The 24,835-nt window shown below is 50.5% G+C and overlaps 1 protein-coding gene across 1 annotated transcript in view; it reads right to left on the minus strand.

Moving 5' to 3' along the window:
- KCNK5 (potassium two pore domain channel subfamily K member 5) overlaps positions 1-20,591 on the minus strand; it is a 36,523-nt gene extending 15,932 nt beyond the window's left edge. The window contains exon 1 of the mRNA XM_033102288.1: positions 20,056-20,591. Coding sequence (XP_032958179.1) covers positions 20,056-20,241 — 186 coding nt within the window. The 5' untranslated portion in view covers positions 20,242-20,591. The remainder of the gene's footprint in view (positions 1-20,055) is intronic.
- Positions 20,592-24,835: the final 4,244 nt, after the last annotated feature.

The following is a 24,835-nucleotide window of genomic DNA, read 5'->3' on the forward strand; positions in this document are numbered from 1 at the left end:
CCCATTGTTCTCAGGCTGGGACGGTAACCCCCTGGCAGCTCTCCTTCTCCTGTGAGAGCCCAGCCCAACCCAGGGCTTCGGAGGGACTGGCTGACCAGAGAGAGCTGCAGGTTTGGCTAAAGCAAACAGTGAGGGCCTGGTGGGGTCTGAGCTCAGGATGGGAGCTCAGCAAGCATTCTCAGGAACCTGGAGGGCTCAGCTGGTAAGCTGGACTGGAAATCCCTGTGCGTGCAGACACAGGGGACCTCTTGGGCCCAGTCCTGGTCCCACAGCACCGCTGGCCTGAGAGGTGGCCCTGGGGGGTAGAAAGGGCTCCCTCCGGCCCAAACACACACATCAGATGACCCTCTGGAGCCGCGTTCTCGAAATCCACCCCTTGCCTCATTCTGAGAAGGATTCAGGGCAGGGGGGATGTCCAGAGAATTAGATGACAAGAGGGACTTTCTTCTTCCACCTGCAGCTTCTCTACCCCCAATTCTCAACCACTGCCCTGCTCCAAAGTGGCCATGGCCCGGCCCACGCTACTGTGCTGGTACCTCTTCCACCTGGGATGCTCCCGGGGGCCTGGGTTCACAACCTGCCCCTGCCCTGCCCGAGAATCCAGATCCTGGGAGTGTCTGACATCTTTCTGCTTTCATTGATGGCAAGAGGCATCTCCCAGCTAATAGGTCAACGACTTGGGTACAGGAAATCGTTCAGCCAGGACCCCTCAAGCACATCAGGTGGGCAGAATAGCCCCCCCCACCTTTCCCATAGGGGTGTGGGTCACTAGGGAGGAGAGTTCCCGGCATAGGATTCGGATCCTGGCTTATCCTTTCAAAGCAAAACGGCACAGCCCTCTGGGCCCCATTCAACCCCTCTGTAGTAGGCTAAGGAGAGCATTAAGGCAGTAGCCCCTCCTCCCCGCCAAAACCCCACATTCATCAGGCTCCTCTCAGGCCCACAACTCCTCTCGCCCTAATCTCATTTGAGACTCAAGACCCTTTAGGGAAGACAGGCAAAATGGATATTACTATTCCCACTTTGTAGCTGAAGAAACTGATCAGAGAGGGCTAGTAACATGGCAGAAGTCACACAGCTAGCTGATGACAAAGCACATAGAAGAACCAGCCAGAAGCCCCCGAACTCTCAGGGGAGCGCCCTTTCCACCAAATGAGACCATCCCTGCTCTTGGGACCGGGATAAGAAATGCCAACCAAAGTGGAGCAGGTAGACAGGTGACAGGTGATGCAGAGCTATAAAAGGGTTGCACGGTCACACCTACGATCTAATCTTGATATTATCTAGGATGAGTACATGCTTACGCTACCCGCCCCCCCACTCCTAGAGATGCCTCTTACATTTACCCCAACCTTGCAGTCGGTTGAAACGAACAAATAAGGAAGTCAGCAGCCACTCGAAGTTTCTAAAAACAGTCCTCGAGCAGGCCACAAAGGAGGTCACAGGAACTGCTGACTTGCCATCTCCCCATCTGGGCTGATGACCTGAGGGAGATTTGGTTCAGCATCAGCCCAGCTGCCCCACCTGTACCAGCTTGCTTCCTGTTCTGCAGAGCCCAGCTCTGCACGATGGCCTGCCCTGCAACACAAGCTGGGATGGCTAATCCACCTCACAAATCACAATCGTCAAGTCGGGGACCCTCTGAGAGTAGCACGAGGACCTAGGAAGAAAGGCCTGGGCTTTGCAGCAGACACACCTGGGTTCAAAGCCTGGCTCCACCATCCACCATGCAATTACCTGGTGTACGTCTTCTCACCTGCCTGAGCTTCACTTTCCGTATCTGTAAAGTGAGCGTACCAAGACTTTGTGGGCTTGGGGTTCAGATTACGTGAACGAGGCACAGCTCGGTGCTGGCCATACGGAGTGTACTCCTGAAACCACCCCTGGGCAGAAAAGTGAATGTGGGCAGAACCAGGGGGTTGGAGAGGCCGGCTCCGTTCTGAGGGTTTGTGTCCGCTGCACAGGGTACCTCCAGAGCTGTGGACGAGAGCGCAGACCTGGGAACAGTGCTTATCACCACAGGACATCCTAATAGGTATCTGTTACCTGGCCCCTATTTACCTCCCACAAATAGACTATGAATGCTGAAGGCAGAAGACGTCACTCATCCTTCATTCCCAGAACAGAACCTGGCATCAGTGTACTCAACACTTGCCAAATAAATGACAAAGTCTCCAAGATGTATGCCTTCCACAATCACTCCTTCCGGGGCACAAGGATGGGAGTAGTGTGGTACTTAATGCGGTTCTGGCTCCAGGGGATGAGACGGGCAGTCCTGGCAGGTAGGGGCAGCCTGGCTGACGGCTCTGTGTTTCTCTGCCTCAGTGCCTGTTCCCGCCTCACCCCACCCCACCTATCTGAAAGGCCAAAGCCATCAGAGATCCAGCCCTGATGAGTCAGCTACACTGCAGACTTTGGAACCATCAGGATTCCAGAGGAAGGAGGAGAGCGGGTGAGAGGGGTTGGAGGCTGGGAGGGAGGTCACAGTCAGGGGCCACAGGTCTTCCCAAGCTCCTCCTGGCTTTCCTGCTCCCCCAGCAGTGGAAAGAAAGGATGCTAGGCTCCACGAAGCTCTCCTAATCTCTCATGTCTGCCAGCCCTGTTCCTGGGGGCCCCTGTGGGGGTTCTGAGGACCCCCAAGCTTCCATGGGAGGAAACCTGCCCCACCCGCCACACTCATCCCTTCCCATTAACACCCACTCCTCTGAGAGAAGGGTTATGGCTGACACCCCACTTCTTGCCCCACAGAGCACCCCAGACCACAGGCAAACTCTCCCCTACCCAGGGCAAGGAAGCAGCCTGTTCACCTGCGCCTTCCTCCCTTACCCTCCCCCTTCACCTGTGGCCAGTGGCTCCAGGTTACAAGTAACTGCCCATCCTTGAAGGCTGAAGTTCTGAGTATTAGGGATTATTAACCCAATGGCTAAATTGTAAACCTCTTCACTCATTAAAAAAAAACAGAAAGCCCAGAGGGGTCCTGGGTCGTGTTCTGAATCCTGCAGGAGGGGTGGGCAGCTGACTGTCTCCACTCCTGTGAAGGTTAACCTCTGCCCCTTCCCACGCAAACCACAAACCGGGCTCGCTGCCTCAGGCATGCGCCCACCCCCATCCCTCTCCACAAAGCCCCCTGCGGGATCCTCCTGAGGGCCAACCACCTGTCACCAAACCCTCCTTTGTTGTCTGACTCTTACCAAAGTCCCTCCGGCTGCAGTCCAAGCCTATTTCCTTCGGTTCAGTCTCCAGCTGGAGACAGACAACAGCTGGCCTCCATCCTCTCTGGAATAAATTGTACAAGAAACTACCGGCAAACTAGCACTGGCATTTGGGGATGGGTGGTACTCTTTGTAAGGTGGGGGAGCCTTCTGTCTCAGTGGCCCCCAAATTCAAGATCAAATCCCACTGAGTCACAATTAGAGACAAAAGCCAAGACTGCGATGTCTAGTAACTGAAATCACTGGGCCAGATACAAGGGGAGTTTTGCCCTAATGTGCAGACACCCGAGGCCCTGGGCTGCAAGACACAGACCTCACTCCACACCAGCTGCACCAGGGGCTCTGGCCACCAAGGCCGCCATTAGAAATCACCCCCATTGGACAAGACACAAAGAGGATCCCCAAACAGCATGGGAAAGAAGCAGGAGCCTGATATGTGTAACCAGTGCCCCTGCAGGATGGTCCCCCCGCCCCCATCTCCCCTCCCTAGCCGACTGGGCGTGGACGTGACCAGGGTGAAGAAACAGAGATGTTTTGTGCTGAAGGTATGGAAAAGTACAGCCAGCCCTCCTAGCACAGGAAGGTTGGGCCGAGGTGAGGGGTGGTGTTGGGGTCGGAAAAACCTCCTTCCCCTCAACCTGGGGCCCAGGCCCCGGCCAGGCTGCGGGCAGGAAATGGAAACTCCCCCGATGGTGCAGCAGAAGAATCTTGACTGAGACAGCCCCGCTGCGGAAAGCAGGAGGCAGAACCAGGACCATGCCTTGGACACACACACCTTCTTCTCCTTCACAAAGGCTGTGATTTTATGCAAGAGCATTTTCCAAGTCTACTTAACCTCCTGATGCCCGCCCGGCTCTGGCGGCCGTCTGTCCTCCCTGTAGAGTACAGGAACAAGCGATGCAGGCCTGCACAGCGTCACCCAGGCCCCAGCCCCACTAGTCAGGACCTCAGTTTCTTCACTTGTAAAATGGGAATAACGCTGCCTCCCCATTAGTTCTTGGGAGTAAGGGTCCAAGGGCACGAATGTGAAGAGCAGGAAGCAGGCATACAGGCAAAGCTAGAGATGCCCCTGACGGAAACTCAGCCTCCCAGGGCATTGTGTGTGGCCAGGAGAGGCTGACAAACAGGCAAGTAAATGCCACCCAATTTCCAAGTCACCCAAGGGGCAGGCAGCGGGGAGAGACCCGCTCCTCGTGTGAACGCATCCTGTCCCCTGGGGAATTGTTTCCCACAAAACACTGAGTGGCAGCTGGGGCGGCCACTTCTCAGCCTCATTTCTCCTTAAGGCTGACGAAGCAGGTCTGTCCTGGGCTGCGGAGACTAAACCAGTGACCTAGCAGTGGGCTTCCAGGATACACCCCGCCCTCTCCCCCATGTGTCACCTCCCAGGAAGAGGGCCAGATGGAGAACAAGGGTTCCCTTCACCCTCACTCTCACCTCATGGCTTTGGAGGGGCAGAAGTGCAGCTGTGCCTGCCTGCTACAAATGCCACCTCTGGCCAGGCCCCAACCCACGTACAAGACAACCCACCCAATGTAATTCAACCCAAAGAAAGCAGGGACCAGTCAGCATGGACAACCCTTTCCTTCCTTGTACCATGCAGCTCAAAGTCAGGTTGACTGATTCATCAAGTATTTGCAGAGAGATGTTACGTGACCGTGGAAGACAGCATGAGAAAGCAGTGAACAAACCAACAGTGAGGCCAGGACAGGCCCCAGGGCTCACGCCGTGCCCCTTTCAAGTCCAAGCAAGGGGCACAAAGCAGGACAAGAAGCCCAAACATAGACGAGGAAACTGAGGCTTCAAAAGCCATGAATGAACTAGACCACAGCCATCTCCCAGTCGTGTTCTACCTGCTCTGAAAACAGCCCACCCTACCTTTCTACCCGCACCTCAGGTCTTCCGTCTTCCCTGGCCCAGGACCCCCACCATGGGCCCTGGAAGTAACCTACGAAAGCCCTGCGTGTTCCATCAGTCACCTCCTTCTTTCTACATTTGTGGCAGGAAGATACATTCACAGTTCTCATCCCAAAGGGAAGACAAGCTGTGCCCATGTGGCCAGTCACCTGACCAGCGACCTTGAACCGCAGGAAATAGCTTTCCTCCCAAGGACTGCAGAATAGTTGACACCTCAGGGCAGACCGGTGGGCTGAGGGGTTGGGGTTGGAGAGGGCAACAGAAGGAATTGAGACTGTGAGTTTCAAGTTGGGGAACCATGAAAAAGGACTCACTTTCTACAGCCTGATCCCATCTCCCATGGTGCTATGGCTGACCAATGACACTGAGTTTGGGACACCAGGAATGCCCTCCGCCAAATGCACACTCATCCAAGTCTGATGGGACTGAGAGGGGCCAGGCTGTCAGTCTCTGAAAACTCAGGGGCCTCTGAAAACTCGTTTTCTGTCAATTGGACCGGTGGGTAAGCTTAGTTCAGGAGAGCTTGCAAGTTTCCTGGTGGGTGGGACAGGGGAACACCCTTCCTGTGGGTTCTCGGCACCTCACCCTCTCCCCACTCGCACCCCAGCACAGGAACAGAATTTGACTAGGCACCCAGAGAAGCATCAGAAACCTCAGCAGTGCCTCACCAACACGCTAGCTCTTTCCAACAGAACCCGGTGCTGATGGAATGTTCTATATCTGAGCAGTCCCATGGGGCTACTGAGCCCTGGAAATGTGGCTACTGTGACCCAGGATCTAAATTTTAATCTTATTAATTTTAAATTAAACAGCCGTAACAGTTAGTCATAGCATGTTAAAATAAAATTAGCTAGAGGCATATGGGTGGTCACCACCCAAGCCCACCCCTAGGCAGGCTCTGCCTCTCCAGGGTCCTCAGATTTACCCAAGTTGTGGGTCAAAGTCTGCAGCGCGCTCCTGCATGGTCCTGGGCTCTCACATCGTGCCTGTGCTTGGGTTTTTTTGTGACTCCGAAAGGCAGGGCAATTTCTTCTTGGGCTCCCCATGGGGCTTGGCAGAGCTGGGTGCACAGAGAGGCAGAGAGAAAACTTATCCATGCGCCTTCGAAAGATGCCCTCCTTGCAGGGGACACTGACCCAACGCACTGGGGGCAGCCACAGGAGCCCACCTGGTTCTGCCAGGCCTCTGCTGAGGAACTACACTCTCTTCTTGCTGACTGTGAACTCATGCGCCCAACCTGAAGCTTCTTGCAGTGCAGGCCAAAGGCCCACCAGAATGCCCCCCACGTCTGAGGTCCTCCCCCTCAAAGTATTCAATAGCTCGGCTGCCCAGGAAGTCATTACTCCGGCAGCTAAATTTAAAAATAAAAACAATACACTGTTTAGTGATTACAGAAGTGATACCGGTTTTCAGTGTATGTTCTGTGAAAACCATGTGTATCTGTGCTTCACACATTAAAAATAGCCAGTGTGCAAGTGGCTAAGGATCTATGCATTTTCTGACCCTTTAAGAAAATTCGCTTTCTTTGTTTTAAAAGCAATATACAAACGCATTACAGACAACTGGGGAGGCAGAGAGAGAGAAAACCGTGTCAATAATCCTGCGGGCTTCTGTTTTCACGTCGAGTTTCTGTGTATGCCCCGATGGTAACAGAGCCACACACCCCACTGCCCTCACACCCAGGCTTGTTTTCCTGTAATGTGAAGACTGGATCCTACCTCAGATTCACTTTGAGAAACACTAAATTGAGGCCCCAGGAAACCACCGCCACCCCCAGGGCCGGGCAGTGTGTGCACCACGTGGCCTGTGGCAGGCTGTCTGAGGGTCTCACTGCACAGGCCAGAGCCCACCAGGTCAATCGATAAGCAGGGAGAGGTGGGGAGCAGTGTGTACACAGATGGGAAACCGGCTTCACGGAGGGGAACATTTCAACATGGACATAACGACCCCAACACAGAGCAGATGGAGACAGGGGACTTGAACCCACGCAGCTCTCGGCCCCAGGGTATTCTAACAAGAGAGGGTGAGCCAAATTCCCAGCACGCTTGGTGGACACAGGAGCCTTCGCCAGCAGGACCCAAAAGTGCCGCGGCTGATGGAAGCTGCCCTGCCCAGGCCCCCCAGGGAGCCTGACCTGGGTCTAGACAGATGCACACTCAAGGAGATGCTGACGCACTTCTCCAGGCCACCGATCGAACTGTCCCAACAGAGAACTGAGTGTCCCCAGCGAAGAGGGCACTGCACACACAAGAGGCAGGAGTGGGGGCAGTCTCACAGTGTTTAGAGGGGGAAGGCAGAATCTGGCGTGGCAGGTCCCCCACTGCAAGGGCTAGGGACAGGGATTTTCCAGATCTGGGTTTTGGGGGCTGGTGAGAGAGAGGCCATGCAGCTTCAGGGTCAGGATGCTCCTTAATGATTACCCATAATTACCCCCTTCCACGGTGCTAGGTTTGGGGTCCCATGGGGCACACGTGGGGGGGCTTTGTGGGACGCGGGGAGGAGTGCACACAAGGTAAACCCCCAGTGCAGTGGGGGCAGTGGGGTGCCCAGAGAATGAGAGGGCTCAAAGGAAGGCGACCCTCAGGCACAGGGCCAGGGGTACCTTCCCTGACAGCTCCAGCCTATAGCAACTTTTCCACCTTGGTGCCCCCGAGGTCCCTACAAGTCGGCACCCTACTTAATCCTTCACATACATGGCATGGCCCCACCCCAGTCTCCAAGGCAGGGATGTCTACTACGTCTCATAATTCCCACATCCTTGAAACAGCACTGGGCATACAGCAGGTGCTCAGTGTCTAATTGGCCTTAGTGAGCAATCCTTGGCTCAGAGAGGGGTAGTGACCTGGCCTAGTCACACAGCAAGTCAGCCGAACCAGGTCCAGGACCCAACTGTCTTGTAGTCCCCCACAGGGCCCCTCATAAGTAGATCTCAGTGCCGAGGCTAGAGTCAGGGGGATGGGAGAGGTGAGTGTTGAAAAGCTGATAATCAGGACACCCTCCGGTTTCCTGCTCCCCAGGGACTGCTGACAAGCCACTACTGAACAGCTTGCTCCACTTAGCCCACTCAGCACTTATTCCTCGGTGAGAGGCAGCCCTTCCACCACTCGCTGCTCCAAAGGGGGACTGGATGCTGAGAAGGGAAGGGCACCCTTCCAAAGCTAACACTGTCAGGATGCATTCCACGACCCGGGAGGCGAGAGTTTTATTTGAACAGGAGCGGTGGGGAAGGTACGGGCTGCTGTTCTTTCTCCTCCAGAAGGTCTATGAACAGGTGCCATCCTACATCCGGGCCATGGGAGGAACAAGAACCTTACACTAGACGTAAGGGGCACCCAAGCCAAAATAAACATTCAGTCCATAAAGGACCCGCCCCGGGGTCCTGGGCAGGTTGCAAAATCACCGATCTGTCCCCAGCCATGCAGGCAGTACCTGGGCGGTGTTTACACCCCAGGATGAGGGCAAGGTTCAAGCTATTCCCTTCCAAGGTGCAGACCAGAGCCCTGCTGGGGAACCCAAATAGGGAACATGGGGGACGTGTCACAAGTGGGGTTTTTAACTTCTAGGGAGGTGACAGGTAATGTAGAATGCAGGTAGGAACCCCACAGCTAAGAGACAACTATGCTCTCCCCCTCCAGTTCCTTGATTTTCTTAAGGGCTCAGTGTCTGGGTCCCCTGACCCACAAATCCTGCAGTGAAGGGTCAGAGAGGGGCCTGCTAGGTCTGTAAGGATGACAACCAGAGCGGGGAGTCGGGACAGAATGGACAGCCCCAACTCTGAGCTGTGGCACCACTTACATAACTCAGGCTTTCCTGCTTTAAAACTTTTCACACTGAAAGTGGCAAACACACCTATACATGGTCAATGTGGTCAGGAAATAGTGGAGTCAGAACCTACACGGCTGAATAGAGCAGTGCTCAGTGAGGAGCCAACAGGCTTGTGCAGAGCGCGGCTGGGGTTCCAGGAGCTACCGAGGCCCAAGGACACAGCCCCAAAGAGGGGCTGCAGGCCTAGCAAGATCGGTAAGACCGGCATGAATTTCGGACACGTGGAGTCTAAAATGAGGCAACTCTGCAGCGCTCTGGACACAGAAAGCCTGGGCTCCGGCCAGTAACTAGCTGTGTGGTCTTCAGTTATTTACTGTCTCTGCCTCTCTGCAAAATGAGGCTCCCCACAGCACCTATCTTACCATTGTTGGGGTGTCAATGCAATGCGACGATGGCCCTTGCGGGCCCATGCAGACTGTCCTTCAGAGTGCCAGCTGCCGTTTCTAGGGCTGTGTGACTTTGTCATGCCTCCCTTTGCCATCCCCTGCTCCCCGCCAAAGTCATTTATGGTATCCGTGCACAGAGACCTCAAGGGAGTTTCACGAGCTGGACTCCTGTCTGCGTCAAGGCTGATTGGGATCAAAGGTAGGGCCAGAGAGAGACAACATCACACAGGTAGCAGAGTCCAGGTCACCTGGGCCACTGCAAGGTTTCTGGCCTTTGGTCTAAGGGACAAGGACACACCGGGTTTCCTAAATTGGGGATCCCGATCTAACTCTGTGAGGATCCCTGACCGTTAGCGACCAGGAGACCTATTAGGTGTGGCGATCATTTCTCAACCTACCTCCTGTGGCTACTGCTTTGAAGAGCCCTCCCTAATTACCCCTATTTGGCTCTAATTACTTCTTTATTGTACTTCCCCCGACCCTGGTGAGCACAGTAACCTTGGAAAAGTTACATAACCTCCCAAGGTCTGGGCTTTGGCTCCAGGGCTGTAAAGGGAGGTCCAGTTAGATAACCAAGCTCCCTCTTGCCTCAGATTTTATGATTCGCTGCCAGGAAAGGTGCCCAGAGCCTGACCCTCCTCCTCCATCAGCCATGCCAGCCTCCAAGGCTCCAGAAACACCAGCCAACTACAGCTTCTTGGGCGCAGACACTTGGAGAACAGGGTCCTGTGACCGGAAACTCCCTGGGGAGGCATCAGATCACTTCGGCCCCAGGCTCTGGATGGCCCCAAAAAACATCTTCCTTTCTGAGTCTACAGTTCACCACAAATTCAGCTTTTGCCTCTTACCCCAGAAAAACTCACTAGTGCGTGAAGAAGCTGGTGCTCAAGATGGGGAGGGGTGTGCTGGGGCAGGTTAAGAAATCAGGCAGACCAGCTTAGGGTAAGTAGAGTGAGTGCTCTGCTCTCTCAGACACCATCAAGATTTTGATTTAAAGGCCACTTAAAAAGTAACGGCAACTGGACCTGGAGCTGAGCTGCGCCCTCCACAACTAAGACTGAAAGGACAACAACTTGAAGCTGAACGGCACCCTCCACAACTAAGATTGAAAGAATAACAACTTGACTTGGAAAAAAGTCCTGGAAGTACACACTGTTCTCCAATAAAGTCCTGTTCCCCTTCCCCAATAAAATCTTTAAAAGAAAAAAAAAGGGGATTAGAAGAGGGGTGACAAATGGCTCCATGAAGAAAGGCTCTGGACCTGGACAAGTAGAGCGAGTTCAACCTGAGCTTAGTTAAACAGTCTGTCCCCAGCTCCTCACCAGGCCTCTGTTTTTCCATCTGGCAAATGGGACAGCATTTCACTGCCAGACCTCGGAGGTCACAGGAAGGCACCTCGGATGAATGGGTCTGTAGAGACCTGCAGTAAGGTGGGGAGCCTGTATATCAGCCCGCAGGCAATACTCCTGCTCCTTCCCCTGGGGCCACATCCTTGGTCAACTGTAGAGGGTATGCCCTGTGAGGTGGGCTACGGGAAGAAAAAGCCCAATGCAGGCTCCAGTCATGCCAAAGGAGTATCAGCTAGGGACGTGCCCTTCTCCAGCAAACAACCCAGCCTATCTCCCTCCTGCTCCTCCTCAGAAGGCTCTGAAGATCAAACAAGCTTCCACAAGGAAGGGGTAGCGAGGCTGTTGTTTCCCTTCCCCAGCACGTCACTTGCCTTCTTGGCTTCTGCAGTCCTGTTCTGAAGATATTGCCCAAAAGGCAGGTGCGGAACTTGCTCTTGGTGACGGGTCCCAAACAGGTCTGGGCACATAGTATGTGCTTAGTGAACGTCTGCTGAACAGAGGACTGGGTATTTGCTCTGTCTCCAGTTCCTTGAAAGCGGAAACCACGGCTTGCCTCCAGCACCTAGCCCTGCGAGGACAAAACCTGCTCAACACGCTCACACTGACTGGCCTTGTTAATCCCAGGGGAAAGGAGTTTAGGAAAAGTTTATGAAACAAGGGATAGCGGGAGGGCGAGCAGAGAAAGGAATTCCTGGAGAGAAACAGACCCAGAGAGGGAGAGCTGTTTGTAAAGTCCCTCAAATAGGAGAGGATAACAGACTGTTCGTAAAAGTTAACTGACAGCTGGAAGCTGTGGTCAGTGAGCTTAACATGCATTTTCTGCTGTTATCTTCACTCCCAAGGGTATTCCAATGAAGCAATCAATGTGCTCAGTGTACAACTTGAAAGCAAAGGTGGTGTGACTTGAAAGCCTGTCCATAACCACTAGGAAACATGGCCCCACCTCGTGTGGCTTAAAGGGGGAGATGGGAGTAAATTTTGATAATGGCACACCCCCCCCTCTCGTCCTCCAGGATTTGGAGCCTGGGAGACCTGGGGCCAGAGTCTGGACCCGGCTCAGTTCACCCAGGTAACTGCCTTAACCTTGCAAGAGGCTCAGCCCTCCTGACTGGACTTCTCAGCGGAAGGTCCACATGGCTATCAGTGGCCCCCTCAGAGCCAGGCACACACTGGGCACTTGGGCCCAACAGACACGTTCTGAGCCAGTCAGTGATTGACTAAAACCCATCTGCTTACTGAGCATGTCTCATGGGCTGGGCCTGGGAACACAGGGCCACGGTGGGAGCCACGGCCCCAACCACACGGGCTCCCAGAGCCTAGCTGGGCCTAATCTAACAGACACTCCAGCCAAGCCTTTGGAATGAATAAGTGAATTTACTCGAAGGAAGTGGAGTCCAGAGAGGTGAAATCTGACCAGGGTCACACAGCACCAACCGGAACTGTAGGGAGAATCAGAACCAGTTACAATCAGCTGTTCCCTCCACAGTGGTTCAGAACCAGGTCGTCCCAAGCACTTGTCCACTCAAAGGGAGGGGCTCAACTGGGCTTCTCTCCTGGCCTTGGGGCAAGCCCCTCTCCCTTAGGAGGTACAGGTAAGCAGCCACAGCAAGATTACAGTGGGCCATGGGAGATGACAGCAGCCAGAAGCCCACAATCCTGCCTAAGCAATTTGGCAGGAAACCCAAATGTTTAGATAGAGAGGAAAAATGGAATACACACCAAAGCTAATCAAAGAGACTTGGCTACCAGGACCCTGAGAGGGGAGGTAGGTGGTGTCTGTCCCAGGGGCACAGCTTTGACCCCAGATCCCACGTGACCACTCTCCAGGGAGGTCACCTGTCAGGCCATCTGAACCCAGGAATCCTCCAGAAGGGAAAACGTTTAACCAAGGCCTGGGACAAGCCAGGACTAAGTAGACAAAGCCCTTCCTCTTTCCCCCAGACCAGGGAACGGGGCCCTGCTGGAAGGGAAAGGAAGTAAACCGTCCAAAGTTTCAGGAGGTGAACATTAACTCTGAGGGGAGGGTTGTGGGTGACATTTGCAGGAAATGGACAATGAGAGGGATTTGGTGCATTTTATCATCTGTGTCTCCATCTCCAAGATTAGGGGCTCAGTATAGTATGGGGCCTGAAGCATGTGAGGGACAGGAGGGCCCCCACAGAGACAGGAAATAGGAATAGCAGCTGAAACACAGCAAGTAACCTGTCCCATGTGCCAGGCACTCTGTGTGTAGTGTGTTTACATGTATTCTGCAGACAGCAGGGAGCTACTGTACTATTATCCCATTTCACAGACGACGAGGACTTGCTCAAGTCACACAGCTGAGTAGACACCCCAAAAGCTGTCCCAGGTACCCTGGGGCTCTGAAGACACCATAAGCCTTGCACTTTCCCACCGGTAGGCCTTTGCTCCTTGTTTTTTCCACCTTCAATGTGGCCTAAAATAGAGTGAAATGGTTCTGAGTGTGGGCTCAGGGTTCAAATCCCTATCTTTCCACTTCTCAGCTGTACGGCCTCAGGCAAGTTACTGAACCTCTCTGGTCCATTCTGTTGCTCCCACCATGAGGTAGTGCCATTGAGAGTGCCCACCGCAGCAGGTTGCTGTGGAGTCTTGAGATAGTGCCCACAATAGTTCCCATAGCCCGTGGCCAAGGCAGCGCTCAGGAACTGCGAGCTGGCATCGCCACGACCCCCCAGGTCCCGTCACTCCAACCTCCTGGCCTACCTCCACTCCGGGTCAAGGGTCTGAAGTGAACAAGACAGCATGAGTCTCAGCCTTTGGCTAGCCATGCTGACCAGGGCAAATGACCTGGCTTTTGGTTTCCTGTACAACGGGCAGAGCAGTAACACCTAACCCACAGGACGGGTTCAATGAGACACAGGGAAAGAACCAGCCCGATGCCTGGCACATAGCAGGTGTTCAGCAGAATGCTAACAAGCCCTGTGACTCACAGCGCTCATCCTTCCCGCCTGCCTCAAATTCCCCCTCATCCTTCCCGCCTGCCTCAAATTCCCCCTTCTCAAGTGCGAGAGCAGAAATTAACCTCTCAATGGTACACACTTGGTAGCTACCGGTACACTTACCAATGTCAACCAGGGAACAACAGCTCCTTACCTTTCTTTTCCTACATCAAGAGCTCCCTGAGGGCAGGAGTTGTTTTTATCAGAGCCAGCTCCCGCCAGACCCCATATCTGGGGGACATCAGAAGGAGGCAAACCTTATTTCAAATAGGAACTGAATCCTCCAAAGCCCTCTGACCCGCATCCGTCTCTCCAGCCTCAACCATCTGCAAACCATCACTCAGCACCAGGACGGTATTTCCCCTCATTTCACCACTATGGCCCCAATTCTCTCTCCAGCTAGCCTGAGCTCCCAAGGGCTAAAGCCCTGTCTGGTTTCTGAGGCTTCAGCACACAGAGAAATGGCAGCTGGCAGGGAGGGACCCCTCTGAGATCCCCTAACTTTGCCCAGGTCTCTGAGGTTTGGGGACCAGATGAACTGCTCACAAAAAGCTCAGAGGTCTCAGGCAGCTGTACAGAACTAGAGCTCGCTGCCCCCACTTTTACATCAAGGTGCAACTAAGGCATAATCTGGGGAGGTCATCAAATGGGCGAGGTTGTCTTTGGCAGGGAGGGGGACCCAGACCTGGACCTCCCAAGGCGCTCATGGAAGGAAGAGAGTGGTACCCTAACTGAAAGTTTGGGTGTGGGGGAGCATGGGGCGGGCTCTTTGGAGGGGCTGTGAGCTCTGCAGGCTTTGGTGGAAAAACCCACACTCTATCATATCAGAAGAAGAAAGGGAGGAGGCGTTCTTATCATAATACCCATGGGGTGAAGGGTTCAGCCCACAGAAATGCCGTTAGTTTATAGACTAGAATATTCCACTTCTTTTAAGTTGCAAACAGCTGTGAAGGAAGAGGGAACTTTCTGAAATGCTGTTCACTCCTTGACTTGAAAATTGCAAAAATTTTGTGAGTTCAAATTCCTTGGCTAAACCCAGAGAGCTTTGTTATCTGACCCCTACCTCTCTGCCCAGTGGCTGCAGCCAAGGCTGGGCTGATTGGGGGTGGGCGGGGATGGCTCAGTGAACTCTCCAACGAGAGTCTCCTCTACTTTCTCCACACCCCAAAAGGAACATTAGAAGGAGGCAAATCTATTTCAAGTGCTTTCCTATAGTATCTAACTTTCCTGGCCTCTCTGTATCACCCAGTTCTGGCCAATCAGTTCTTACTCCAATCTGACATCCCAATTTGCATGAAGACTCTCTTGGGGGTTCCACCTTAGGAGTATGGTTCCTCTGCTCCCCAAAGTCTTATACTTCCCTGCCATTGTCCCCTCCCCCCCCACCACACACAGAGTTCAGAGGCTGAGCCCAATCTGACAGCAGACAGCCAAGTTCAAGATGAAAGCCCTTGGCCCGAGGTCAGAGCTGGCCAAGCACAGTATTCAAAAGTGGAGGATTGTGTTTCTTTTAAACACCAGATTAAAGTATGGCAAAACCCCAGGAAAATACTTAGAAGCAACAGTCATCGCCGTCCTTGCACCCCCTCCTGTATGAGTCCCCTCACCCCCACGAGAATCTTTCAACACTTGCTAATTTCTACCCTCAATAAGTCTCTATTACCTTGCCATCTGTAATCAGGCTAAGGGCTCTAGTAAAACTCTCAAAACGATTCAATAAAACTTCCCTTCACTGTTAAAACTCTAACCAGTGCTTAACTAAGGCAGATTTATCAATTGAGAATTTTTTTTTTTTGGCTGCCCGGGACTTTGAGAAGACCATAAATAAGAAAATGAGCCTTTACGAAGGGATATCTTTCTTCCATTTCCTCTCAAAAACCCAACTTCTCCACTTCCCATTTCTCCAGTCCTAGAAGGTGAGAGTTCAAATTAGAACTAATGACGTGGAGGGGTCTCCATGATCATGGATAATCAAAAGATCTATTGTGTTCCTTTTACTTACAATGGCAGTTCAGAGGACCAGTGCACTTTTACAATTTCCAACAAAGCTGGAAACAAAAGAGGTTTTCATGTTAACCCTCAATGCTCCAAAAAAGTCAATGAATGTGCCCCTTTGTGAGCATTTTGGTCAGATACAATTTTACCACATAATCCATGGTTATATTTTTCAAGTGTTAGGAGGAGTGGTGCTAATAACAGGATGTCAGAACCTCCAAATTGGAATAAGCCTCACTGCTGTAGTCTGGAGCATGCATAGAGTAGGAGGGGTCCAGAAGATAAGAGGAGAGGGGTCTGGGACACAGGGAAAAACCTCTGAACACAACACTGTAGTTTGGAGCTTAGGCAGCAAGGAGGCCAGCAGGATCCAAGAGGCTTCTGGGAACTGGTCAGCTAGGTGGGCAGTCCAGGAAAACTCAAGTTAGGGATGGGGTGTCCCAGTGGAAGGCAGGAACTGGAGTGACGCCTAACATACAACCAGGAGATTCGGGAATCTCAAGAGTCGCAGCACAAAGCAATACCCCACCCCCTCCACTTCTTTTCCCTCCTAATTCCACGACCCCACTCTGGCTTGAGGTCATCTCCTCCTGAGAGCTCTCCTGACCCCTCAGGCTGGACCTGGGGGCCCTCATTAAGAGTCCCTCCTGAATATCTCTGCGGGGCCCTCTCGAACTGTCTTATAGATTCATTCATCCTACTCCCCAGCAGCCAGTGTGAACTTGGCTGTCTTAATTCGTCTTTGCAATCCCAGCACTTTGCCCAGTGCCTGGCACACAGTGGGTGCTTAATAAACGGCTCTTGACTAATTTCCCAGGTACACTGGACTATAACGCACTTTGACTTGAAACTTGACTCTACATGATATGATCCTGGGCAAGTTATATCATCTTCTCGAGCCTCATTGTCCCCATCTGTAAAAGGGGGTGGTCACCAAGATCAGATTAAAATAAGAATGTACATAAAGTGCTTATTCAAAGCTCTGGGGCATGGTGAGCTCTCAAATCCTTCCTGTTTACGATCAGTGCACACCGGAGGTGATGGCTGAGAAGAGTTCATTCTTCCCCTTTACCCCAATCCGCTGAGTTTTTATGCTTCCAGAGGAGTGGGGTATGGCGGCCTATGCTTACTTCAGTAATGGCGAAGGGGACGGCTCAGCCAGGCACAACACTGAGAAGCCTGCATGCAGATGTCTGTTCTTGAGGAAACAGAATCTCCCAGCAGACCAGAGTCCAGCGGAACCAATTTACTAAACTCACTTACAGACCAACCATTCAACAACAGCTTCACTTCCCCAAAAGGGAGGGCAGGGCTGTACCAAGAGGCAGACAGCTGGTTCCCACCGCAGGCTGTGCCCTCCTGCTGTGTCACCAAGGCCACTTGAACTTCCCTGAGCCTCAGTGTCCTTATCTGAACACCTAAGTTTGCTGGAAGGAGTACCTGACTTCATACAAGTAAAGCACTTGGCAACCTGCCTTAGTCAGTGTGTTCTCAATAATGGAAAGCGACAGAGGGAGACGGGCTCGCTCGCCTCGCCTAAGTTACATCTTCACGCATCTTGCCGCGTGCTTCTTTACGTGACCCTCACGTAGCAGATGAGGAAAGAGTCAAGCTTAAGTGGTTTGATGGGTAAATGGCCAAGCCAGATGGCAAAACCAGTCTGTGCCCTCTCTCATAAAATGCAGATACTACCCACCATGCCCAAAGGGCCAAGTCCATGCTAACACCCCTTGTGGGAGCCTCTGCAATTTAGGAAGAGACTGGGGGAGAGTATCACCCAACCCCTGGTGGAGGAAGCTTCACAGCAAGGGTTCAAGATGGTTCTGATGGCAGGAAGGAGGGCGACCACGTGGTCCAAAGCTGGTGGGGCCTGAACATTTGAAAGTCAACCTCCATCCACCGCAGTCTGAACAGGGAGGAAGCACCTGACAAGTCAGGGACCATTTCCAAAGATCTAAAGAAAGGTGTGTAAACTCCCATTCTCATGCATTTGAAAGTACACAATTTCCAGTGTGAGAAAAACCCCAACCCAGACTGCACCACCCCCACACCCCTCCTACAACCCTTCCCTGGAGCCTGCCCCCACCCCAGGAATTCCTAGCAAGGGACTCCTTTAGAATTACAAAGGTGATTTAGAACGCAATAAAAACACAGAACCTCAGGTGGAAAATGCCCAAACAACCAGATAGATGGAAAAGAAGATTTCGGAATTCTCCTTTTTCCTTAAACCAATTTCCTGACGCCTGAGGCAGTGTCCCAAGTCACAGATCAGAAAGCTGAGCCAGGCAGATTTCTGGAGACTAAAAGTAACACTAGCAAAATGCTTCCACTGGTTTTCATTTCTTGGGTTTTTCCTGTGAAGGGAGGAGACTTGCCCAGTTGGAGATGGTTTGAGTGTTTTGGCTGGGGACGGGGACAGGATTACCCATAATTATCTTCAAATCACTGGCCTGACGCCCAAGTCCTTTTTCTAAAAGTTACCTGCCCATTTTGGGGGCGGTTAACAGGACCTCCAAATAAGAGGCATTTTGTTTGCTTAAACACCTTAGGAAAGCTGTCTAACCTCCAAAGCTACTACCACCAGCTGCACCCGGCTGCCTTACCCTAACCCCTCCTTTTCCTTTCTCCTTGTGTTTTGAAGTTTATTTTCCCACATTCAGCCTTGAATTCTTTCCTTCCTTCCCCTGCAGTGGCGGAGGAGCAGCGAAGAGGGAAACACTTCGAAGCCAGCTCGATTCTTTATCACACCCGCCTGCCTTCTTCCCTTCTAAACAAAGCCCTGGAAGTAACTAAACAACAGCTCGTTGTCCAGAAGAATTGTTTCCTCAAGGGAAATTATCAAGTGACCAGTGACCCCTCCCCAACACATGCACACAGGGCAGACACCCAGCCAAAGGTACCCGCATCACCCCAGAATTTCTGCTCTTAGGAGCTAAACCACCTTCTGAAGCTCACCTCCCGCCAGCCTGCACCCCGGAACTGCTACAGGACCAGACACTCTCCCCGCTAAAATCAAACACCCAAACTGCTGGCCTAAGCCTCCCGGCTTCCGCGTGCCCCTGAGAGGATAAGTGTACTTGCCCTGCTGCCGGCAGGCACCGATATACTCATCCATGTGAATGTCTACCGATCTGGGGACAAAATTGGAGAACCACAGGCAAGATAGCTTCGTGTTTTTCCAATGCTTTCAACCTTCAGAGCAGGAAAGATGGATGAAGATGAGTTCGTTTCCATTTAACATAAGGGGAAACTGAGGCCAGGAAAAAACGAGACACCGAGACAGCCATAAAGTACTGGGGACTGCTGTAGATTAAATGTTTTTCCTCGTCAAACCTCCTTTACGGCGTCTTTCACTCCAAGAGAAATGTAACATCTTAGATCACCTACTCCTTCTCCACCTCCCAATCTAGAGCCTTCACTGACTCTTACTCAGCTCCTGGTCATTCCACTGGAGGGACACCATTAGTGCAGGCCAAGAAGAGTGGATGGTTAAGGCTAAGAGCCTCCGAGAAACTGGGGTACAGGGCCTCGGTCCCCAAACTGGCCAAAGGTCAGCCCCACAGTTTATCCGCGGGCAGTCGATGCCATCCATTGGACATGTGAACAAGAAACTCCCAATGCCAACACGGATGAGAAGACTCTCCCCACTACCTCCCATTCTGCACAACATCTCTCCCCCCACTCCCACCCCCGCCCCCCAAAGGAACTCCCCGGGTTTGTTCTTTTGTTCAACTCAACCTACGTACCACTTTCACGAAGTTTAACTCCAAGGCCTTGGAGTTAGCCTTTCCGAATAGGCGAGATAAGCCTTCTCGGAAGCCTGGGTCGTGTCCTCAGCATCCCAGCCCCCAGCCCCCATCCCAGCGGCTCAGGCACCACAGAGCCTCCTTCCCCGAGACCTGCGGGGGCTGGAGGGTCTTTGCTCAGGCAGGACCCTCCCGCAACTACGCCGGGCTCTCACATTCCCGGAGAAAAGCCGGGCAGGCGCGGCACTGGCCCCGGAGCTGGGAGGTGGAGATGCGAGAGGGTGACACCAGGCTCGGCTCCCTAATTCCGAGAACGTCCCAAGGAAAGACAAACGCCTCTATCCGCCCCACAGCCTCCCTCCAAGGAGAGAGGTACCCGCACACTCCCACCGAGCCACCACGCGCCCGGTTCACCTGGGGGTCAACCCTAAGTTCTCGCTGAACAAACTGGGTTCCAAAGAGTCTCCGCACGTGGGTGACTCCTGTGTCCACGGGGCAACGACAAATCCCAGAAGCCAGATCCATGATGAGACATCCTGTCCAGTCACCCCCAGGACCACCCACAGAGACTGACGGTCATCCAAAGCTGTGAGGGGCGTCCCTTCAGCACTCCTAAAGCACCAGCCAGCTTCAGGTGTGTCTGTAGGGGCAAAGCGGCGGCTCACCTGCAGGATCTTGTCCAGGCCCTCCTGGCCCAAGCACGGGAACTCCTTGAGTAGATGCAGTTTCTGTGTATAGTAGTTTTTCTTAGCCTCTTTCCAGTGCGGCTCCTCCAGCACCTCGAAGATCGCCGCCCCGATGGCCAGGTAGAAGATGATGGCCGAGGTGAGCAGAGGGCCCCGGTCCACCATGGCTCCCGAGAGACCGCCTCCTGGAGAAAGCGTTCCCAAGCCCCAGTGGCTCCGGGTCTACCCGCCCTCCAGCCTCTGGGAACAGCTGTTTGAATTTGGAGCTCCGCATGCGCAGTGCCCGGTGTCCCTGGCGCAGCTTCCCCGACAAAGTTGCTCCTCCAAGTTGGCCCACTGAACGCGGGGAACTGTGCGGGGCCCTGCTCACGCGGGCTGGGCGTGGGCGCACAACAAGGAGTCCAAGGGGGCGCCCTGGATCGCGAAAGCAAAGGGAGCTGGGGGAACTCAGGGCCGCCTCTGGTGGGACACGTGGGGCGCTCTCCGCGCGCCACTGCAGTATGTGCGGCGCCCGCCTCCGCGCGCCTCTTTAACTAGCGCCTGGCGCGCGCCGCCCGCCCTCCCGCGCCAGGCCCCCGCGGGGGAGTGGCCCGGTAAGGCCCCGCCCCTCGCCAGCCCCACCCCCACGCAGGCTCCTGGGCAGGCAGGATTCACCCCGAGATGCGCCCCGGTGCTCCTTGGGCCCCCTGGGGCCGAAGCCTGAGGGGTTGCTGTCGCTGGGATTCGCATTTGCTATTAGTACTGGTGTATTAAATAAAATAAGTGTTACTTAATAACTGGGGTCAGAAAGTTATTACTATTGTTATTTTCATTGTAGTAATATAGTTTTCATTTACTGATGTTTCTACCAAGAAACCTTGATTCTCAATCTCTGTCTCACACACCTTACTGTAAGCCTGGGGAAAAGGCATTAGAAAGGGACTGGAGAAGCTGTAGAGAATCAGAATATTAGAAACTAATCCAGCCAAAAAGGCGTGACTCCTCTCTCTGGCCCTTCTCACCTGTCCTGGTGAGACCCCCACATGGGGAAGGAGCAGTCTAGGTAGCACTGTTTCAGACCCCCTCCTTTACACGCACCCATCCCACACACTGTAATTCTAGGGGAAACACTTGACCTCTTTCATACGCCCAAGCCTATTTAAATGTGCAACCACACCCCGCCTTCCCCCCCACACACACTTACTCCTCATCCCCCTTATTAGCCTTATTTTCTTCCTAGCGCTAAACTTCAAACATACTATATAACTCTAACATACTACCGAGGGTGCCAAAAAAGTGTATACACACGACTTGTATTCATCTCTTGTTATTGGTATATATTTAGTGTTACAATGTTAATAAAGTTTTTTCCTTTCTTAAAACGTGTATACATTTTTTTGGCAACCTTTGTATATAACACTAAACTGACAGCTGGTGGGTGGGGAGTCTGGATTGTTCAATGACATATTCCCAGGGCCCGTTCCATAGTAGACACTCATTAAACATTTGTACGATGAAGGAGTGAATGACTATCAAAAACATTTGTCAAAAACATAAACCCAATGAAAGTCCTAGCCAGAGCAATTATGCAAGAAGAAGAAACAAAAGTCACCCAAATTGGAAAGAAAAAAAAATAAAATTATCACTATTTGTAGATGACATGATATTATGTGTAGAAAACCCTACTAAAGAGTCCACCAAAAAAACTGTTAGAGCTAATCAATGAATTCAGTAAAGTTATAGGACACAAAATCAATTTACAAAAATCAATTGTGTCTCCATATACTACTAATGAAATATCAGGAAGAGGAATTAATGATGCAATCTCATTTACACTTACATCAAAAAATACCTAGGAACTAACTTAATCAAGGAGGTGAAAGACCTGTACACTGAAAACTATAAGACACTGATAAAAAGAAATTGAAGAAGACACAAATAAATCAAAAGATATTCTATGCTCATGGATTGGAAGAATTAATATTGTTAAAATGTACATCCTGTCAAATATATGGTGATGGAAGGAGAACTGCCTCTGGGTGGTGAACACACAATACAATATATAGATGATGTTTTATATAAATGTATACTTGAAACATATATAATTTTACTAACCAATGTCACCCCCAATAAGTTTAATAAAACATTACAATTAAAAAAATATACATCCTACCAAAGCACTCTAAAAATTCAATACAATCCCTATCAAAATTCCAATGGCATTTTTCAAAGAAATATAACAAATAACGTAAAATTTGTTTGGAATCACAAAAGACCCAGAATAGCCAAAGCAGTCTTGACAAACAAGAAAACCTGGACGCATCACAATCCCTGATTTCAAACTATATTATGAAGCTATAGTAATTAAAACAGTATGGTATTGGCATAAACATAGACTCACTGTCAATGGAACAGAATAGAGCCCAGAAATAAGCCGATGCATCTATGGTCAATTAATTTACAACAAAGGAAATGAGATTATACAATAGGGGAAAGGACAGTCTCTTCTATAAATGGTGTTGGGAAAACTGGACAGCCACATGCAAAAGAATGAAACTAGACTGCTATCTTACACCATACACACAAGTTAAACCAAAATGGATTAAAGACTTGAATGTAAGACGTAAAACCATAAAATCCTAGAAGAAAACATAGGCAGCACACTCCTTGACATCAGTTTTGGTGTCTTGGCAATGATTTTTTTGGAACTGATTCCAAAAGCCAAGGCAACAAAAGCAAAAATAAGCAAGTGGGACTGCATCCAACCAAAAATCTTCACAGCACAGTAGATCATCAACAAAACGAAAAGGCAACCTCCCAAATGGGAGGTTGCGAATCATATATCTGATAAGGGATTAATATCCACAATATATTTTAAAAATTCATACAACTCAATAGAAAAAAAACAAAACAATTTAATTAAAAAAAGGAAAGAGGATCTGAATAGAAATTTTCCTAAGAAGACATACAGATGGCCAACTGGAACCTGAAAAGATACTCATCATTACTTATCAGGGAAATGCAAATCAGAACCATATCACTTCACACTTGTCAGAATGGCTATTATCAGAAAGATAAAAAATAACACGTGTTGAGGATGTGGAGAAAAGGAAACTCTTGTACACTGTTGATGGGAATGTAAACTGGCACATCTACTATGGAAAACATTACAATTAAATTAATATACAATTAAAAATTAATTAAAAAATTAAAAATAGAACTACCACATGATTCAGCAATTCCACTTCTGGGATTTATGTGAAGAAAACAGAAAACACTAACTTGAAAAGATATATGCACCCCCATGTTCATCGCAGCATTACTTACAATAACCAAGACAGGGAAAACTAAGTGCTCATCCATTGATAAATGGATAAAGAAAATGTGGTGTATATCTATACCGTGGAATACTATTTAGCCATAAAAAGAAGGAAATCTTGCCAATTGCAACAACATGGATTGACCTTGGGGGCATTATGCTAAGTGAAATAAATCAGCCATAAAAAGACAAATACCATACGATTTCACATGTATGTGAAATCAAAAAACCAAGCTCGCAGATACAGAGACTGATTGGTGGTTGCCAGAGGCAGGGGGTGTGTGGGGGTCATGGATGAAATGGGTGAAGGGAGTCAAAAGGTACTAACTTCCAGTTATAAAATAAGTAAGTCACGGATATATAATGTGCAGCCTGGTGACTATAGTTAGTAATACTATATTGCATACGTGAACGTTGCTGAGGGTAAATCATAAAAGTCCTCATCACAAGAAAAAAACTTTTTTTTTTTCAAACAAAAATTTGTTTTACTTTCATGCTTTACCACTAGTCTTTACAGCTTCCCTATAAATGCTTTGTTGATACAAAAAAATTGTGTAACCTTTTTTTTTTTTTTTTCAGTGATCAGGCATCTACATCATCCCTGAGGTGGTCTCCCAAATGGGAAAAGTGTCCATCGGATACCCTACAAAATCTTTACAACATGATTGATTACATTCCCCAAATTAATTTTCAAAACCCCGTGGCCATCTTGTGGTTACTGACTGTTTTCTCATTCCCCTCACCTTCCCCCTTACCCCCACCCCCCCGCCCATCTAGCAACCCTCAGTTTTTCCTCTATGTCTCCAAAACTGTTTCTGATTAGTTCATTCACTTACTCTTTTCTTTAGATTCCACCTATAAGTGAGATCATATGGTATTTGTCTTTCTCTGTCTGACTTATTTCACTTAGCATAATGTTCTCTAGGTCCAATCCATGTTGTTGCAAATGGTAAGATTTCTTTCTTCTTTATGGCTGCGTAATACTCTGTTGTATGAATGTACCACAGTTTCTTAATCCAGTCATCTACCGATGGGCATTTTGGTTGTTTCCATGTCTTAGCTATTGTGTATAGTGCTGCAATAAACGTAGGAGTGCATAAAGTTTTTTGAATTAGAGTTTTGGATTTCTCCGGATAGATACCTAAGAGTGGAATTGCTGGATCATAAGGTAGTTCCATTAAGAAAAAAACTTTTGTTAACTATGTATGGTGATAAATATTAACTAGACTTATCAGGGTGATCATTGCATAATACATATAAGTATCAAATCATTGTGTTGTACACCTGAAACTAATATAATGCTAAATGTCAATTATACCTCAATTAAAAAAATTAACCAAATTTATTAAACAGCTAAAACATACATACCCAGGATATTTCTCACTCATCTTGCTACAAATTACTGAGTGTCTATAAACCATAAATCCCAGGCAGTAGTACATCCTTTCCATGCATCATAAG

Source organism: Rhinolophus ferrumequinum, chromosome 3 (genome assembly GCF_004115265.2).
Source record: "Rhinolophus ferrumequinum isolate MPI-CBG mRhiFer1 chromosome 3, mRhiFer1_v1.p, whole genome shotgun sequence".
In the NCBI taxonomy this organism is placed as follows: domain Eukaryota; kingdom Metazoa; phylum Chordata; class Mammalia; order Chiroptera; family Rhinolophidae; genus Rhinolophus; species Rhinolophus ferrumequinum.